This window comes from Sus scrofa, chromosome 1 (genome assembly GCF_054392235.1).
Source record: "Sus scrofa isolate SSC_HxYL_T2T_F1_AM1 chromosome 1, Sscrofa_HxYL_maternal_Yorkshire_Landrace_v2.0, whole genome shotgun sequence".
Taxonomy (NCBI): Eukaryota; Metazoa; Chordata; class Mammalia; order Artiodactyla; family Suidae; genus Sus; species Sus scrofa.
Window position 1 is genome coordinate 6,894,555 of NC_139383.1, and position 19,584 is coordinate 6,914,138.

General features: G+C 57.6%; 1 protein-coding gene across 8 annotated transcripts in view; it reads left to right on the forward strand.

Annotated features, from left to right (window-relative positions):
• AGPAT4 (1-acylglycerol-3-phosphate O-acyltransferase 4) overlaps positions 1-17,583 on the forward strand; it is a 111,720-nt gene extending 94,137 nt beyond the window's left edge. For 3 of the 8 annotated variants that reach the window (XR_014807181.1, XR_014807165.1, XR_014807179.1), the window contains exons 4-9: positions 6,814-6,975; positions 7,289-7,442; positions 10,140-10,208; positions 12,301-12,376; positions 14,574-14,772; positions 17,047-17,583. Coding sequence is in view for 4 of the 8 variants with exons in the window: in XM_005654348.4 (XP_005654405.1) it covers positions 6,814-6,975; positions 7,289-7,442; positions 10,106-10,208; positions 12,301-12,376; positions 14,574-14,772; positions 17,047-17,141 (789 nt within the window). In the remaining 4 variants the exon portion in view is untranslated. 8 annotated transcript variants of the gene reach the window in all.
• The last annotated feature ends 2,001 nt before the right edge of the window (positions 17,584-19,584 follow it).

The following is a 19,584-nucleotide window of genomic DNA, read 5'->3' on the forward strand; positions in this document are numbered from 1 at the left end:
TCTAATTGGAGCTACAGATGCCAGCCTACGCATAGCCACAGCAATGCCAGATCCAAGCTGCAACATACGCCACAGCTCATGGCAATGCCGGATCCTTAACCCACTGAGCGAGGCCAGGGATCGAACCCGCAACCTCATGGTTCTTAGATTCATTTCCGCTGCGCCACGACGGGAACTCCACGAGCTCCTTCTAAAAGCATCTTTCACCTATGTGTGCTCTTTCCAATCCTTGTGGTATTGTTGCTATTTCCTTTTTACAAATAAACTGCCAGAGCCTCAGTTTGGGTAAAGAAATTTGCCCCAGGCTAGGACAGCTAAGTCTAATTTCAGAGCTGCCACTCGTTTCCTCCTGGATGGTGTTGGGAGGAAAAGCTGTGGGGGAACCTTTGTGTCGGAAAGTGACCAGGGCAGCCTGGGAGGGACAGGCCGCCAGTTTCCCCTGGCTCACGGTTTGTGCAGGGCCCACTCTGGGGAGTAAAACCCTCAGTACCCTCAGGGGACCAGGGATGGGGCAGCAGGAACTGACGAAGCAGAGGCACAAACAGGGATGCTCGAGGAAACGACCGGAGTCTGCAGACACAGTACAGGGAAGAGGGTGGACCCCACGAGGGGCTTGGAGGAGAAGTCACGTGGAGAGAGGACCTGGGACTGGAGGGGGAATGGGGGCTGAGAAGGGGAGGTGTCCTTGTGGTGACCGCCTTAGCACTTTCAGCATTTGATTAGCAGAGACTCCGAAATCCTGATCCGTTTACAATCAGAGCCCAAGGGTGCAGATGCATTGAAGGTTATTAAGCAGGGACTGCCCGTTGTAGCTCAGTGGGTTAAGAACCTGACTAGTATCCATGAGGTTGCAGGTTCAATCCCCAGCCCCACTCAGTGGGTCAAGGATCCAGTGTTGCTGTGAGCTATGGTGTAGGTCGCAGATGCGGCTCAGATCTTGCATTGCTGTGGCTGCGGCATAGGCTGGTGGCTACAGCTCTGGTTCAACCTCTAGCCTGGGAATTTCCGTATGTCACAGGTGCAGCCCTAAAAAGAAAAAAAGTAATAAAAAATAAAATGGTAAGTTAGTAAGCAGAACAGTTGTCCTACGCAGGGACTGTTCACCTGGCACCCTGACTTCCTGATGAAAGCCGTGTCCGTCAGAGTTCATTTCTGACTCTTAAACACCACACGGCAGACATTGCATGTGAGGGCATGAGCTTTGCCCCTTGGGCTGGAGACCGGCCAGGAGTTTGAGGAACTTCACGCAGCGAGGCAGTGGGCGGGTGCATCTCCCCTCGTGGAGTCCGGGTAGCCTTGCCGGGTGCCGTCAGATTGTCTAGATTCTTGCTGAAGTGCTTCCTGGAGCCCCCAAGGTCCTGGCAGCAGTGGAGGGAGGATGGGGAGGGGGCAGCAGATGACCTCATCATCCTACTCACCCCCCCCCCTCCAGCACCAGGAAACAGTTGGTGTGATGGCTTTGGCTGTCTCTGCAAATTCTGATGCAGCCACGTGCTGACAGAGGCACTGGGAGAGGATGAGAGAGGGTGTCAGTGACCTTGTGGGGGTTGGGCCAGCTCAGGTGGAAGCACCAGGCTGTGTTCTCCAGGGAGGACTTTCTCCCTGCGTGGCAGGGAACCATTTAGCATCTTTGGGTGTTCCCTCAAGGGCGCGATGCCAGACGAGCAGCCCATATACTCCTATGACCCTTGAAAGGAATGAAACAGCATCTTGTTATGTGACTTGTTCAGCAGTACTTCTGTCTTAATTGACCTTCAAAAAAACTAACCTGATTCATCTTTTTTCTTTTGCTTTTTGGGGCCACACTTGCAGCACCTGGAAGTTCCCAGGCTAGGGGTCACATCGGAGGTATTGCTGCCAGCCTACACCACAGCCACTGCCACGTGGGATCTGAGCCGCCTCTGCGACCTACACCACAGCTCACGGCAATACCGGATCCTTAACCCACTGAGTGAGGCCAGGGATGAGCCCGCATCCTCATGGATACTGGTTGGGTTCTTAACCCGCAGAGCCACATGGGAACTTGCCACGATGGGATTCTTTCTAAAAGTAAAAAGAGGGTGCTGCTTTCAGTCCTTTTATAAGCTTTTACCCATGAGGTCCTTCGGGTGGCCTGTCCCCGAGGCTCTGGTACCACGGGAGCTGGCATTGCTGGCGCAGACCAGGCGGCGAAGGCTCTGGTTACTGCCTTTCGGGGGTTCGCTGGCTGCCTCCTCCCTGGGGTGCGGGTGACCCGTGGACAGCCCAGGGCGTGCGGTGCCAGGGTCATGACTCCCGAAGCTTCGGTCCTGTTGACGGAGCTTCCGCCCCAGGAGAGTAGGTCGTGCTCTTTCACAGCGGCCCCAGAGGGTCCCCTAAGATCGTGTTGCCGGGTCTCTGCGCAGCGCCAGGGCCCGGTCAGCTCTCCGTAAAAGCAGCTGTTCTTGTCCGTTTTTATCTGCTCGGTTCGTGTGGCTTGGCTGTTACCCCCGAGGCCAAGTGGGATGTTCTTGTCGGGTGTTTAAAGAGGCCTCACGGGTTCGTTGTCTACAGCAGCGCCACAAGCCCCAAACCTAGTGCCTCAAAAGAAACTCCACTTATGCCCGCTTGTGTGGTCTGGGTCCCCGGCCCAGCTCCGTGGGGTCCTGGCAGGGGTGGCTCATGAGGCCGGGTGATGGCCTTAGCTGAAGCGTCGCCGTGCCGTGATCTGCCTCCAGGCTTGTCTCTGTTTGTCTCAGCCTGATCCTCCCCCGGCTTCTGCTCAGGTGTCACTTGTTCCGCGGGGTGGGGTGGGGCGGGGGCAGGGCAAGACAAGAGTGACGGGGAGAAAGCACCCAAGGCAGAAGCCACAGACTCCCTGTAGCCACACCTCGGAAGTGGCAGCCAGCACTTGTGTTGTAGTCCACGTGTCTGAAGTGAGTCGATGAGCTCAGCCCGCGCTCCAGGAAACAGGGAGGGACACGCAAGGGTGCCCGGAGGTACCAGGAGGCCAGGGTCACCGGGGCCACCGCGGCAAGATGTTTAACCTTGAACCTCAGGTCTCCATTGACTTAGTATTATTTACGGAATCCCGTAGAGCTTGGGCTGAAGCCCTGCCGCTTGTCTGCGCACAGGGAGAAGCAGAAGCAGGCTAGAAAGATGGTTCCTAAGCAGAGGGCACTCACGGAGCTCCCTACTGCCTTCTAAACACGAGGACACACGGTGGTGACAGTGGCGACTGTTGCAGATTCAGAATATTCATCTGACAAGCATATGTGTATATTTCCTGCAGAATACACTGTGCTGGGAGTTCCCCCTGTGGCTCGGCAGGTTAAGAACCTGACCAGTATTCATGAGGATGCAGGTTCCATCCCTGGCCTTGCTCTAGCGGGTTAAGGATCTGGCGTTGCCACGAACTGTGGTGTAGGTCACAGACGGGCTCAGATCTGGCACTGCTGTGTCTGTGGTGGAGGCTGGCCGCTGCAGCTCCAATTCGACCCCTAGCCTGGGAACCTCCATATGCTGTGGGTGTGGCCCTAAAATTAAAAAAGGCGGAGAAGACGACACTGTGCTGGTTGCTATGGAGATACAAGGATGGATTGAAAGCTGCAGCCCTTGCTCTCAGTGACTCTGTAGTATACACAGGCAAAGAAGGGGTGCATACTGGCCACACAACTTGGGGGTTGAGCGATCATAGTGGGGGGATGTGTCCCCTGGGGTGCCCTGTGTGTTGGATATCTCACGTATTTAACCACAGGCCACTCCGTCACACAGCAGCTTTCTGGGGGTCCTCTGTGACTCTGAGTGTCCGTGCTTCGTTTGCTGGGCAGGGCCGGAGGTCCAGGGAGCAGCTGGGCCACCGTGGTGAAGGCATGTGGTTCCCGAGCGATGAGAGATGCTGGTGAAGGGGTAATTATGAGGCGAGGGAAGGGGGTACCTGAGGGGAGATCCTGAGTGACAGGCCCCCTCAGCGAGGAGGCGGCCGGTTGCTGCGGTCCTGGGCTCTGCTGACCGATTCTTCCGCGGTTGGGCCTGGCCAGGCAGACACATCGGCCCTCCCTCACTGGCCGCCAGCCCAAGGTCAGTGCAGGGCGATGTTGGACTTACTAACCCAAATCAGAAAGAAGATGATATAAACCCCAAGAAAATCAAGAACTGAACCCAAACTGTCAATGTTGTGATTTGATTTTGCCAGGATGCTTCTGGTCTTTTCCTTGAAGTGGGCCTCCTTCTGTGCAAGATCACATATGTCTGAAAACCCACATTTCTTAAAGTTTGATTATAAAGGGACCACTTTTCTAACTGCAGAAAGCAAGCCAATGAAGATGGGTTTAGATCGGCTACGTGAATGTTATTTTCTGTAAGCCGCCCTCAGTTACCACCGCGCTCCCCCAAGTTATAGGCTTCCTGTGTTTTGTTTTCAAACACGTAAAACTCAGCACAGAAGTGGATCCTCTGAGAGACGGATTGGTGCCTCGTGTGCTCAGGTACCAAGAGCAGATATTTCTGTTTCCCTCTGACTCCAGAACAGTTCTCTGATGCAGGTGGCAGGGGCGAGACGGGTGTGCAGGCAAAACTCCCAGTGGTTGTGAGCCCCACACGTGCGACTCACACCTCGGCTCTGCATTTACCAGCTCTGTGACCCTGGGAAGCTTATCTGACTTTTCTGAACCTTGGCTAACCTTTCCCACCTCCTGCTGTTTCAGGGCTGAATGAATACAAGTAAGATGTCTCGTCAAGTGCGTAGCACGGAGTAGGTGTGTGGTAATTATTAGTTTCTTCGACCTTAATTCATTTCCCTCCGTCACATGTTTTCTTACGAAAAGTAGGATAAGTTGTGGGGGATGGAAGAGAGATGGAATATTCTCTCAGCGGGCCTGAACCTGCTCTCCTGGCACTGGGTCCCAGGGAGACGAAATCTCCCCATCACTTTACGAAGTACAAGGATGAAGTCCACCTTCGTCCCAGCTTCTGCCTTCGTGCTTGTCAGGCGCTCTTTGGCTACAGCAAGATTACAAGTTGTTAGCTGTAGAGACCTGTAGTTTTCCTTCCAAGCAGCTACCCCTGCAGTCGTGCTTCTGTCGCCCTGTGAGGGGGGACCCCAGCATCCTCAGGTGTGTCTGCAGGAGACGCCTCCACTCCCCGCCCCACTTAGTCAGTTACCAGTTAACCTGCAGCTTTGTCTGCAATGCTCGCAGGCTCCACTCTTGCCCTGGGAGGGGACAGGGAGGCCACCTTTGACCTCTGAATGTTCACCAGCTGGGCCAAGCAGGCTGGGATCTGCCATGATGCAGATAAGGGCCCTGAGAGAGTAGGGACCAGGCGAAATCCCTTACAGCCCCTGGGGCTGGGCCAGTCACGGTGCCCCTAGAGCCTGAGAACGTGGCCTTCGGAATGACAGGGAGTCTGGAAATGAAAGAGAAGGAAGCAGTGGCTGGGAGGACGGCGCCCAGCATCGGCCAGGGCCTAGGGGTTCATTAACATTTACCACGAACTTTGGCCTCCGACGGGCTGGCCCGGCCCAAATTCTCTGCTTCTCCAGCTGCTGATCTGTGATTCTGGGTGAGTCACTGACCGTCTCTGAGCCTCAATTTGATCATCTGTAGAATGGGTATACCTGTCCTACCGGTTTAGAATTCAACAGCATTTGTGGAACGCGTCCCCTGTGTTTGGCCATGACCCCTCACGGGCAAGTGCTCTGACCTCCGGGGACTTGCCTCTGGGTCCTCTGGGACAGGTCTGTGGATTTTATGTCTTGGTTCTCTGTGAGATAATTTGCATGTTGGAAATTTTCATGTGAGAAAAACACAACTCAAACCCGTCAAAACGTGGAGAGGCTGTGCCTGAAAGGTGTCTGTGCCTTTTCTTCTCCCAGTGGGGATGATGCTTCTTTTTTTGAAGGTCAAGGGAGCAAGTGGCTGCTTATACCTTTCCCTGGTCTGCAGGGACTGGGGACTGTGGCCCATTGCCCCTCTGCTGAGCTTTGTAGCTGTCGAGGGAGGGATGGGGAAGAGGCGGGGCCATGCTCAAGTGTCGCTCTTGCTCGCAAGCCTCATGGGTTCAGGGGCACAGAATGACGCTTGTCACCAGGAGCACAGCTAAGGCCACCGGCCAGTCCGCATCACCGCCTCCGTCATCTTTGTCATTGATGGATGGCAGCTCTTTCAAGGAGGACCTTGGCCAATTCCAAAAATGGGGGTGAAAAATGTGGAACCCAATCCACCAGATCAGAAGCTGTCTTTGTGTCTTCCCTGTCCCCTCCTGCCACTGGATCCTTCCCCAGCAGGTCACCGCCGGCACCACGTGCAGCCTTGGGGATGCGCTGGCCGGGGGCTGCGTGGAGTGCTCCCAGTGCACCTGCCGATCTGAGCGTAGCTCTGGGCTCCATCATTTCTTAGCCATCCGACCCAGAGAACCCGCTTTGCCACAGATCCTAGTCTTTAAGGGGAGCGTATCCGCCCCATGCAGAGCCAGCAAGTTCCCTGAGGACTGGGTGAGGTCTGCGGGATGGGCTTAGCCAGCACACCTGGAGGTGGGCACGAGGACGACACAGCCTCCCCACCACCCCCAGATGTCCCCACCTGCCCCCCACCCACCTCCCGTGCCTGTTTCCCCACGGAGAGCCAGGCCCCCTTGTTCCTCGCCCCTGCGGGGCCGAGTTGGCACAGCCTTGCCCTCTAGCTGACCAGTGTGGCAGCTCCAGGTCGACGGCTCCCAGCCCCCGTGTGCTCAGGGACCATCCGCAGGGCCCTGAACATTTCAATGCAGTTCACTCCTCTTTCTAGTGAGCTCTTTCGGCCGCCAGCAGGGCCGCTCGGCCCCTTTCACGGACGCCCTCGGGCCCTTCTGTTTCAGGGCTCCAAAGTCCTGGCCAAGAAGGAGCTGGCCTACGTCCCCATAATCGGCTGGATGTGGTACTTCACCGAGATGGTCTTCTGCACGCGCAAGTGGGAGCAGGACCGCAAGACCGTCTCCCGGAGCCTGCTGCACCTGCGCGATTACCCGGAGAAGTACTTCGTACGGGCGCCCCGCCCTCCCGCAGGCCCCGCCCCGGCCGGCCCCGCCCTCCCGCAGGCCCCGCCCCCGGCCTCCCGCCCGCCCCCCTTCCTCTGAGCTCAGGGTGCCGGGCTCCGCCCCGGGGTGCCCTTGTCACCCTTACACACACGCTCACCCCCCTGCCTCCTCGGCCTCCCCAAGTGTAAACCCTTTCTCTCCGAAGCTCCCCGGCTCTTGAACACGGTAGGCGCGGGGTGGCCTGGGCGTGTGCGGCCTCGGGGCTGTGTCGGAGGGAGCCCGGGGCCGTGTGTAAGGGCTGCTCTGTCCCCTCCAGTTCCTGATTCACTGCGAGGGCACGCGGTTCACGGAGAAGAAGCACCAGATCAGCATGCAGGTGGCGCAGGCCAAGGGGCTGCCCAGCCTCAAGCACCACCTGCTGCCTCGCACCAAGGGCTTTGCGGTCACCGTGAGGAGTTTGAGAAATGTAGGTAAGGACCAGCCCCGGCCCCGGCCCTGCAGCGAGGGAGCCCGGCCCCCCGGCGCCCCAGACGTAGCGCCGCCTCCCGCCCCCCTGCCCCCGACCTCGGCCAGAAGGCAGGAGGGGGGACGTGAGCACACGTGGGTACGCACGCGCGCGCACCCCAACACACGAACTCACTCTAAGCCAACGCTGCCCTCCGCTGCCCCACGCATGAACACACACACACACACACACACACACACACACGAACTCACTCTCACAGCCAACGCTGCCCTCCGCTGCCCAGCGCTGGGACTGCAGGCTGCGGCCCATGCTGGTCCCTGGGCCCCACACCGGATTAGCCCAGATTTTTATTTTATTGTACTAGCTGCCCCCAGGCAGTGAACTCTGTGACTTTGCCATCTGTCTGGCGGGGCCTCAATTACTGTCTGGAGCCCTAAATGACCGTAGGTAAGGATGAGAAGCAGGGAGTGGCGAGGCTTTGTGTCCCTTCTTGAGTTTGCAAACACAGGGTTTTTCCCCTTGCCTGGCCTGCGCCCGGTGTGTGGGTGGGGCCGCAGGAGTGTCAGCTGCTGTCAGTGAAGACCTTGAGGTCCCCACTGCCCCAGGCAGCCCTGGCTCCCCGCCCCTGCCCGGATCCCTCCCCTGCTCGGCTGCCAGGTTGGCGCTTCTGTGAAACCTCTTTGGTGTTGCAGGTGGGCCTGAACGAGGAACCCTGGGGAGGACCCAGCAGCATTAGTGTCTGGCTCATAATAATCAAATGTGGGCTGTAGGTAGCACCTCCTGCCGCCCCCTGAGCCCCCCTTCTGGGCCAGGTGGCGGTGTCCAGCTACCAGTTCTGCTTTTCCCCTGCCTGGGTTTGACCAGTGAGACTCCCTGACTTGAGCTTTGCCTGCAAGCTATCCCACCGCCATCAGTAATAATAGGAAGAAGAATCATAATCAATAGCAGGGCAGGTCTGATATGCTGGCAGCGAAAGCTCCTCACATGTAGCATGGCCAGAACATGTGCTGCCAAATGCAGTGAAGGAATTTTTTAAACTTTCAAGTCACAGATAAGGAGTCGGGCTGGGTGATAAAGAACTTCTCCCGAGTGACTCCGCTAGACCCCAGCAGGCCAGGGTCACACCCGGGCTGGCGGGGCTGCCAGGGCGCTCTCATCCTTCTCCTGGGCCTAAGCAGATGGATGGATCTAGTGCCAGGCCCAGTTCTGTCACTTCAAGACCTTGGGACTTCTGGGGAAAAGGAGGGCGTTGTGCAAATTTAGGCTGTTCTCTGGGGAATCCTGTCCCATCCTTGATTATTCCAAGTAACCCCCAGCTCTACGGCAAGCATCAGGCTCCTGTGTAAGAGCAGCCGGAAGAAAGAGCCAGGAAACCACTGAGCCCCGGGAGCTCTCCTGCCCCTCGCTGCCCTCAAACCCTGTGTCTCTACAGCCAAACCCTGTGCAGCCTGATGCCTTGGATGCAGCGTCATTTCACGCTTAAAAAGGCTGAGCAGTGCGCTACACATGCAGGTTGTTCTCTGCCAGCCTTGCTCTGCCTCAGGAGGGGACACTTCTCCCTGCGCCCTCCCCCAGAGGACAGGGGAGTAGTTTCAGTTCCTTGGGTGGAGGGGTGGGTGGGGACTCTCTGCTGGCACTTTAGCTGAGCTCCCGCTGCCAGAGCATCCCCTGGAGACCCCACGTGGTGGCCGGCGGTGGGTAGGAAGAAATGGATGGTGATTTCGGAGCCTGGGTCCTTCACGCCCCCAGCCAGACCAAATGACTTCCTGGCCACCCATCACCCCTGCTCACCTGGGTGATGGCACTTGCAGGTCTGCAGAGCTCTTGGCAGTGTCCACTGAGACCGTGCTGGGCTTTCTGGGAAGTTCCAGCAGGTCCTGAGTCCCATTCTCCGGGAGGGCTAGGCTTAGGGTGGACTCTCCGGAGGACCCCACCGTTGGGAAAAGGTGACCCTGGGATTCCTACCCAGACTAACTCCCAAACTCAGGTTCATCCCACTGCCCGGTTCCGGCTTACTGACTCTGCAGGAAGGGCCGTCCACCCACCCCTCATGTGTCCTGCCACCCAAGAAGCGTTCATGGAGCCTGGTACAGGCCCTGGGGCTGCAGTGGTGAATCCTGACATGACTTTGAGTCTGCCGACAGGTGGACTCACCCTTCGGTAGACCCATTCATATCACACATGCCTGCTTCTCAGCCCTGTTGCAACTGACTTAGGACGTTTCCAGTACCTTATTTTAGTTTTGTAACTCTCTTATTTTTCTAGAGGAAAAATGCACATAGAGTGGTTAGGCTGCCCTAGCTCAGACACATCCTTAGATAGCATCCTTGGGGTCGTTTATCTTACTGTTGCTACTTGTGTAAATATTAGTGTCTGTTGAAGGACCTACGGCTGGGACATTGCAGTACTGCTTTCAGCTGCGCTGACCTCAGCAGTGAGTGAGTGCTCTTACCGAGATGCAGTGTGCTTTTCTGATGCTGGCATGTGTTCACGTGTTGGACGGGGACACGGGCGGTACAGAAAAGCATGAGGAAGGAACCCGTCGGCCTTTCACGCCAAGATAATCCGCTCTCAACTTGATGATTGTTTTCCAGTGTGTATATCTACAAACCGAGATTGGGTTCACACGCTATATACTGCTTTGTATTTGTTTTATTTTTTTTATAGTTTCAGCTGTATATGACTGTACACTCAATTTCAGAAATAATGAAAACCCAACACTGCTGGGAGTCCTAAATGGAAAGAAATATCACGCAGATTTATACGTTAGGTAAGTTGGCTCCACTTCCTTTCCAGAAAATCGAGCGCCCATCCCCAGGGAAAGAAATGACGGATGAGCCGCACACCTTCTTCCAGGGAAATGTGTTCATATTTTCTTGTCTGCGGGCCGAGTGGAAACGCACGTGCTCACGGTGCTGTTTATATTGAGAGAGACGCAGGCCCCGTTTTAAATAATCCCGATGCCGTCCCACCGGCTCGTTCTCATCAAAGATCCCGTGTCCAACTTTAGTCACTGTCTGCATATTTCAGCCTTTTTCATTACCGTGAGTTCTGTTTCGGTGACTTGTGATCTTTGATGTTGCCACTGCGGCAAAAAGATGACGACTCACCGAAGGCTCAGATGATGCTGAGCATTTTTTTTGTCTTTTTGTCTTTTCTAGGGCTGCTCCCGCGGCATATGGAGGTTCCCAGGCTAGGGGTCGAATTGGAGCTGTAGCCGCTGACCACAGCCACAGCAACACGGGATCTGAGCCGCATCTGTGACCTACACCACAGCTCACGGCAACGCCGGTTCCTTAACCCACTGAGCATGGCCAGGGATTGAACCCGCAACCTCATGGTTCCTAGTGGGATTCGTTAACCACTGCCCCAAGACGGGAGCTCCTGGTTAGCATTTTTTAGCGATAAAATCTTTTGCTAGGGTGTGAACACTGGTTTTTAGACCTAATGCTTCTGTATCACAGGTGGCAGTGTCGGCATAACTTTTATACGCACTGGCAAACCAAAAAAAAACCTGTGACTCGCTTTCTTGGGATACGTGATTTCTGTGGTCAGAACCCAACCAGCAATCTCTCTGAGGTGTGCCTGTATTTTTAAAGAGTAATTTTTTTTTTAATGGCCACACCCACAGCATTTGGCAGTGCCCGGGCCAGAGACTGAATCCAAGCCACAGCTTCAGCGACACTGGATCCTCCAATCCACTGCACCAGGCTGGGGATGGAACCCATGCCTCTGAAGTGATCCGAGCGGCTGTGGTTGGGTTCTTAACCCACTCTACCATGGTGGGAACTCCCAGAGTCATTTTTAATTATGTGAAAAACTTAACTCGTTAGAAGATGAAATCCCACAGTTTGCTCTCTTAACAGGCAACAGCGGTGGACAAATTCTAAGAATGTGTCCTGGAGTTCCTAAGTGGCTCCGTGGGTTAAGGATCTGGCATTGTCACTGCTGTAGCTCTGGTGTAGCCGTGGTGTGGGTTCAATCCCTGGCCTAGGAATTTCTGCATGCTGCAGGCACTGCCAAAAAAAAAAAAAAAAAAAAAAAAGTGTCTCATTACTAAGATGGTCATTGGTCCAGAGTAGGAAATGAAATGAGCCCGAGACAATCATGATGGTTGCAGAAATTCACATGAACAAGATCAGGTATAAATGACCATGCCTCGAGGTCACCAAAGCTGGCAGCCTGAGAACAGACAGCAGTACGTATGGACCAGGAAACGTGACCAGTGACTTCCTTGCTCAGGATGGGCTGTGTGCAGGTGGCCGAGCCTTAGCGCTGGTCAGCCCCCAGCCCAGGGCCGCCCTGGAATCTCGGCACCCCCAGGGAGCATGGTGCCTGAGCCCCTGGGTTCTCCCCTGCTGGGGGACTGTCCCTTCACCAAGACACAGGTCGCGTTATGCGTCAAAACCCTGGCAGAAAGTCTGCCTCTACGGAGCCCAAGAAGCCAGAGGCCTTAGGTCATCGCCTGCCTGAGAGCAGCGCAAGCGTGTTAGCACCTCCCCGGGGGCTGCGTGTGTAGGATTATCTCCCATGGCAGGTGGATGCTGGCACTGGCTGCCCTCTGTGGAGAGGCGGGCAGCAGGTGTTGGGAGCTCTTCCGGGAGGGGGAGGGGGAGTGGCGGGGGGAGGGGGGGCGGTCCTCCCTGGTGGGCCCGAGTCGTTGAAGCGGGCTCTCGGCCGTGACTGCATAGGGACCAGCACTTGCCCAGCTTGCATGCGGCTCCCCCGCTTTCAATCCACTGAATGACCCTCTTCCGCATTACCCGGGCTGCCCCGATGGAAACGGGCGAGAGGGGGTGGGCATTGTTGTCTTCGAGCCCGGGCTGGGGGCCCCGCCTTGCTAGCTGCTCTCTGCTTCGCAGGCGGATTCCTTTAGAAGAGGTCCCCGAAGACGAGGACAAGTGCTCGGCCTGGCTGCACAAGCTCTACCAGGAGAAGGTCAGTGCGGCGGGCCGGCCTGCGCCACCTGAGGGCTGGTGTCTGGTGGCGCCGAGGGCGCTTAGGGCGCTGGGAGGAGGGGGGCGTCTCCCGCCCCCGGAGACCTCGCAGCGGAAATGAGTGACCCCGGGTACTGCGGCTGCGCCCCTCGGCCGCGGGGAAAAGAACGTATTTTTCAAGGGGGCTTCACAGAAAGAATGGGACTGCTTCGCGGGCGTGGTGAGCAGACACGGAAGTGTCGGCCCCCAGAGCCCTAGTGGATTTTCCCAAAGGGGTCTGAAGGCAAAGCATTCTTGGGGGTGGGGTGGGGTGGGGGGGGTGTTCCCTTGGGCCGTGATGCTCTGGGGCCATCATCTCGTTGCCTGTCTGGTCTCAAAACACCACCAGCACAGGCAGGACGGACCCACGAGGGTGTTGATCTGTTCAGCGCCCCCTCCCCGCCTCCTGTCTGTGGTCCAGCCCCCTCCCCCCTAGTTCTTTTCCCTCCTCTGAGCAGAGTCTCTCGTAGTCTCTCTCCTCAAAGGCACGAGCTCGGCAGGGGCATCTAATTATTCTTGTCCGAAACCTTGATCTTCCGAAGGAGAGAAGCTGAGCTTCCCTCGGTGAGGAAGGCATTTGTAGGAGCAGGTCTCACTGGGAAAAACTTCCTTCTGAGCCGTCACACCTTTGAGACCCAAACCAGCTCATTATCTAGAGTCAAACCCGTCTGGTGGGTTTCTGATTTCCTTTCACCAAATTCTATGACTAGCGACCGGCTGGCACGTGCACCTTCTTTGGCCCGCTGTCCAAGAGCAGATGGTCACTCAGGTCCTCACCCAGGGACCCACACTGCAGCTGAACAGGACGTTGCACCCCACCCTTGAGAATGTGTTGGGACTTCCGTTCCAAAGACTTCTAAACACCTAACATCAGGTGAAGCAGAGACAGGCTTATAAATATGCTCAGGCTTTGGAATCCTGGTTTTCCCTTAGCAAAAAGTCGTTCCTGTGTTCCTGCAAAAATAGTTTTCCAAAGAGGGGTTTAAAACTCCACTCTCAGAGCCCGGCCGTTTTGGTCTTTCCTGAGTGGCTTATGGCTTATGGGCACAACTCTCCAGCCTCCTCTTACGGGTGGTAAAGGCGGCCTGGTCTGCCTGCCACCAGGTCATGGAACTGGGCCGGTTCCTGGGCCTCGGCCTCTGTGGCTTAGCAGGGTTGAGGGGACGCTGCTTCTATGGCCTGATCTGAGGACCTGTGGGTGGAAATGCCTGGCACTTTTTAATAGAAAGATTCTGAGTTTCCGAGGTTCTGTGCTCATGCCTGCCTGGGCCCTGACAGAGAAACACAATAGAAATTCTTTCCCTCTGGTTTCTGTGTGAGGCAGCAGTTTCCTTGTGCTGCTCTGGATTAATCGGTTAGTTAAAAAAAAGGCCCCTGTTTGTGAGAAAAATATGCTTTAAAAAGCCTCATAAGCGAATCCTTTCATGAAAAGCCAGATGAATAAATCTATAACAGATGGGGTCCCCAAAGTCCCTTGAAGCAAAGGCGGGTTTTTCCATCGGCAGTTTCCAGCCCCCGCCCTGCTCCGGCAGGACTGTGTCCTCCTGCAAACGGGCTGCTGGCCTTTCCCCAGAGGCCCCCTTTCTTCATGCTGCGGCCCCCCGATCGCCCTCTGACCCATGTCTCCTTAGGTGAGGGTGCTCAGTTTGGGGGGAACCACCCAGTTCTCGGCCCTCGCGCCAGCGGTGAAGATGCGAAGGTCCAGCGGAGGTGGGATCGGCCCCATCTTCTGGCTCGAGCAGCAACGCCGGGCCCGGGCCCGGGCCCGGTTCCGGTCCTTTCCCAGACCGATGGGCCTGCAGCCTGGCCTGCGGGTCGTGCACGGACCTCTGGGGCCGTCCTTCCCAAGAGGGGTGACCATGGAGCGGTGGGGAGAGGGGTCAGTGGTGCCTCCAGGGGCAAGGAGGGCGTTTCTCTGGTTCTCGTGTCAGCTCTGTTCCTGCGGGATCCTGCGTGGGTCTGGGGCTTGAGGTGCCCGCAGTCTTGGGGCCCACCACGTAGGGCACCGGTGCCGGCATCCCCTCCGCTGCGCGGTGTCGGAGGGCGGTGCGTGGGGTCCAGGCCTGGCGTTTCGGGGCAGCGGCTCGCAGGTTTCGGCGGGGGGCGAGGATGGCAGGGGGCCGCGGTGGGCGCGAGGTCAGGTGGCCCTCTGCCCTCAGGACGCCTTCCAGGAGGAGTACTGCCGCACGGGCACCTTCCCCGAGACGCCCATGGTGCCCCCGCGCCGGCCCTGGACGCTGGTCAACTGGCTCTTCTGGGCCTCGCTGCTGCTCTACCCGTTCGTCCGCTTCCTCGTCAACATGGTCAGCAGCGGCTCCTCCCTGACGCTGGCCGGCTTCGTCCTCGTCTTCTTTGTGGGTGAGTCCGGGGCCGTGGCCGGGGAGGGTATTGCAGGGCTGGGGCCCTGCGATGACCATGCACGTCCATGGGGAGAAACTGATCTGGGTTCGGGATCCCAGGCCTGGGCCACTTCCCGCTGCCGCCAGGGCGCCCTCTGCCCAGGCGGGTGGGGTCTGGGCCCCCGGATTGGCAGGGCTGCTGCTGAAGCCCCTCCAGGGGCGAGCTCTGCTCCCCCACCTCTGCAGAGGCTCCGCTCTGTTTCCAGCCACTTCGTCCTTGTCCCCCGCTGAGCAGGACTGACAGAGGCTCTCTGCCTTTCAGCACGGGTCTGGGCCCCCTTGGAGAAGTGTGGGTTGGCTGCCGTGCTTGGCGGTCGCATGGGGTTGCTGGGTCAGTCTTTCCACTCGGCCACACAGGCTTTATTTGACCAGTATGAGGTCTCTGACGCCTGCCCTCTCCCCCTGCGCCGCCACTTGTTTTTTTTGTTGTTTGTTGTCGTTTTTTTTGTCTTTTTGTCTTTTTAGGGCCACACTCACAGCATATGGGGTTCCCAGGCTAGGGATCTAATTGGACCTGTCTGGCCTAACCAGAGCCACAGCAACGCGGGATCCGAGTCGCGTCTGCAACCTACACCACAGCTCAAGGCAACACCAGATCCTTGACCCACTGAGCAAGGCCAGGGATCAAACCCACAACCTCATGGTTCCTAGTCGGATGTGTTTCCGCTGCACCACGACGGGAACTCCCAACTTGATTTTGCAATGGGGCAGCCAGGTGCCACTGCCCCCCCGGGGGGTGGACCCAGCCCTTCAGCAGCGGCTGCAGCAGGAGGGCAAACACAGACCCCGCCCCATGGAGGAAGAAGCCGGGGTCCCACAGACAAAGGCTGGGGAAGGGCTGCCAGGTGCCAGGTGAGTAGAGCCCAACACGCCAGGGAGACGTCTCCAGCGGGGCATCTCCAGTGCTGGCCCCAAAGCCTCACCCCCGAGAGCCCGATTCTTGCAGCTGTCTGCCCTGAGTGCCTGTCTTGGTCAAAGCCTTTCAGCCCTGGAGCCCGTGGTTCACTCTGCAGCACCGTCAACTCCACTGTACACAAGTTCTAATACTGGGACAGAGGCTCACGTCCCCGCCGGTCTGGAGCCGGCTCAGGTTGCAGGCAGCCCCGGGTGACTGGCGCACGGGCCATATGAGCTTCAAACGTGGTGGACTCGCTGGCTCTCCGAGAGGACATGAAAACAATGCTAATGCTCCGTCAACAGGCTCATGAGGACTTGGAGCTTTCGGCCACTGCCCACCTACCCACACTTAACACAGACCGGGCTGCCAGGCCCTGAGTCCCCTGCTGGGCACAGCACAGTGACTAAGACGTGATCTCTGGGAGTTCCCGTTGTGGCTCAGTGGGTTAAGAACCTGACTGGTATCCATGAGGACGCAGGCGTGATCCCTGGCCTCGCTCAGTGGGCAAAGGAATCGGTGCTGCCACGAGCTGTGGTGTAGGTCGCAGAAGAGGCTGGGATCTGGCATTGCGGTGGCTGTGGCACAGGCCAGCAGCTGCAGTTCTAATTCGACCTCTACCCTGGGAACTTACATATGCTGCAGGCGCGGCCTAAAAAGCAAAAAAAAAAAAAAAGGACGTGGTCCCTGCACCCAAGGAGCTCGCCCGGCCTCTCAGAGGGGAGCTCCAGCTGCAGCTCCTGGGCTCTAGACCTGTTTCCCAGGATCCTTGTGGTTAAACCTGGATCTGGTGTGTGTCCTGCACTTTCTCTGTTTGGGCCAAATCCCGCTGTTGGAGAAAAGGCTTTCCGTGGAGGCAGGGACTTTGTCTGCTGCTCCAAAACTCGCGTCAGAGGCAGCGCTGGGACCCGCTGGGCCCCGAGTAGGCGGTTGATCAATTGCATTCTCCAGGTCCTGGCCCATCCTTCTGGAGGCTTTGCTGAAGGTGCCTGGGAGGTAGCACACTGCTTTCACCAAAGAATCCTCTTTGCCTCAGGGATCAGCACAGGAAGCAAGCCCCTGGGTATGGCCGGGGACGGCTTACCAAGCTCGGTGCACTTCCAGTGCTGCAGGATTAAAGCTCGCCCCCGGAACAGCCTTGCTGTTTTCACGTCACTTAGTCTGATTAGACCCCCCATGCCTGTGCTCAAGGGCAACTGTGAGGCCGGGACTAGGAAATGAGCCCTGAGTCCGCCAGCTGGTGCTTGGGAGTCAGCGACAGCTGCCCGCTCGGGTTCACTGGGCCAATCTCAGTGGAGTCCCTGCGGCCGCCTCCTAACCGCCCTCCTGTCTCTGCAGCTTCCATGGGGGTCCGATGGATGATCGGCGTCACAGAAATTGACAAGGGCTCCGCCTACGGCAACATGGACAGCAAGCAGAAACACAGCGACTGACCCGGGACGCGTCACCATCCAAAGGGGACCTTGGGGGACTGGTGGACACTGCCAGCATCCTTGGTGGGACCCAGTGACAAGGCTGGGGGAGCCCCGCTAGGGAGGCAGGGGCTTGGTCCTCGAGCCAGGAGGGGTGAAATACGTGTTTAAATCCTTTTCCCCCATGTGCTTTAGTGGGCTTCGGTTCTCCTTCTTTCCGCGTGAGTTTGTGCCTGTGTGCGTGTGTGTGAGAGAAAGGACACATGTGAGTGTGCCAGGCGGTGCGTGTGATCACTGAGAGGGCATCTGAGGTGCAGGGGGAGGGCGGAGACGGGGAGCTCGGGGGGAGTTTCCGTTCATCCTTTGGTGCTGAGTTTCTGTAACCCTGGATGGCCAGAGCGTGAAAGGCACTTTAGGTAAGATGACTAAATTAAGCCTCCAAAAAAAAAGAAAGAAAACTAAAGTGTTTGGCTCCTCTGTGGTGTGTTCACATAGGCCGCCCCTGCCTTGCTCTCTGGACCACAGGGCTCGGGGGCGCTCAGGATCTGGAGCAGGCGGCAGGGCCCGGCTGGTTAGAGGTGGGCTCCGCCCAGCCAGGCTGCTGCAGCAGACGCCGGGGCTGGGGCCTCCTCCTTCCCGGAAGGGGCTGGGAGGCTGGCTGGGCGGATCGCAGGGGCGTGACTGGGCCCCGAGGGGCAGCTTTGGTTTCCCCAGTCTCCCGGCAGTGGCGTGTCCCCCGCCTGAGTCCTGAAGATGTGCCCAGCTAACTCCCTGAAGAAACGCTTCCTGAAACTGAATGTTCACATCAAGCCCGGGCGCTCAGCGGCGATTTGAGATGACTTTCCATCCCCTCGCAGCAGCAGGCCGGAATCGGGTCCCCGAACAAACGCAGGCTCACTCGAAAAGGGGACCGCAGGAGCCAAGGTGCTCCCGAGCGGGGTCAGACTGGGCCAGCGCCGGGGCGCGAGGACCCCTGGGGCTCCTGCTTTCCCTCCGGGCACCCAAGGGTTCCACTCCTTGGCGCCAAGGGTGGTCCCTGGAGCGATGGTCCCTGTGCGGGGCTTCGGCAGATGGCTGCCCGTCAGCAGAGGCCAAGTGCAAAACAGGGACAAAGAAAAGCGGTGATAGTCCCAGACCCCACGTGACTCCAGGCTGCGATGCCGCGGCACTCAGAGAAGCCCTCTGCCTGAGGGACGGTGGCGCAGCAATGCCACGACCTGCAGAAGTGAAACGGGAACCGCCAGGCTCGGTTGTGGGGAGAGAGTCTGGCCGGGCCTGAGTTGGCTCTCACTGGTGCCCCAAGGGCAGGCTAGAAGGCCCTGTGCCATCCCCGCCGGTTCTAAACGCACCTCCTCCGAAGAGCAGGGATCCGGGGCCGTTGGCTGGGTGTGCACACGTGGTCCTGCATGTTGCCGGCAGCTGGATGGGTCGTTCCTCCCTGGGGATCTCGTGGCTCCACGAAGGACAGAGGCGAGCAGGCAGAAGTGCCGGCCACGCTTCCAGCTGCGCGGTTCACCCTCTGCTGGTCGGCTGTGAGCCCTGGAGCCAGTCGCTTCACCTCTGTTTGTTTTCCCATCTGTAAAATGGGCGGTGAATGAGGCAGTAGGTGAACACACTTTAAGAATCCCTTAGTTAGAAGGGATCAAAGCTCAGAGAGTGGCCTCCTCGTTGCCATCCCCAAAACGCTCAAGACATCACCTTGAAGGGTCCGAAAATGTGTCATTTTTAAATCACTGTCATCTTCTTCACTGAACAGCCATCTAAGTTCTAACTCACCCACTCCTTCTGCCTGGAATGTAAAAGGGACCCACAGCCATTTAATTTTCTCCTGAACTGTTTCTGGGACCAAACACAAAACGTAGCAAGGAAAACAAGTCCCCTCACCCCCGTGTGGACCTGAGGCTCCAGGTCGGGGCAAGGCAGGCAAAATACTCTCTTGGGGAGGAACGGGCCCTCTTTCTGAAATTGCCTTACAAAGCCAGAGCGGGCAGGGCACCAGGCAGCAATCCTAACGGCTTTTCAGGTGCTGGGCCCTTCCAGCAAAATGCATTTTGCTTTGAGGCAGGGCCTGTTACCGCAAGGGCAGAGGCAGGCGTGCAGGACAGTCATTCCTCCCCGAATCCCCGCCCAAGTTCCCGGCTCACCTTCACCTGGGTTCCGGTGCCCAGGGCTTTTACTTTTCTAAGAATCAAAAACCTGTGGACTTGAAGCCATCTCTCTGTCCCCGAGCAGTGCATGATGAGACGTGAGTGCCAGGTCCTGTCTGTCCTGGCAGCCCAAGCCAGCCCGGCTGGGCCTGCTGGGAAGTCCGATGTGGGAGAGGGCAGTGCAGTTTCCTGCAAACTGGAGACCAGGGCAGGGTCCTCCCAGCTGTTCAGGGCCACATCCTAGAACCTGCAACAATCTGTCTTTACGGCCACACTCCTGGCACATGGAGATTCCCAGGCCAGGGATTGAATCCCAG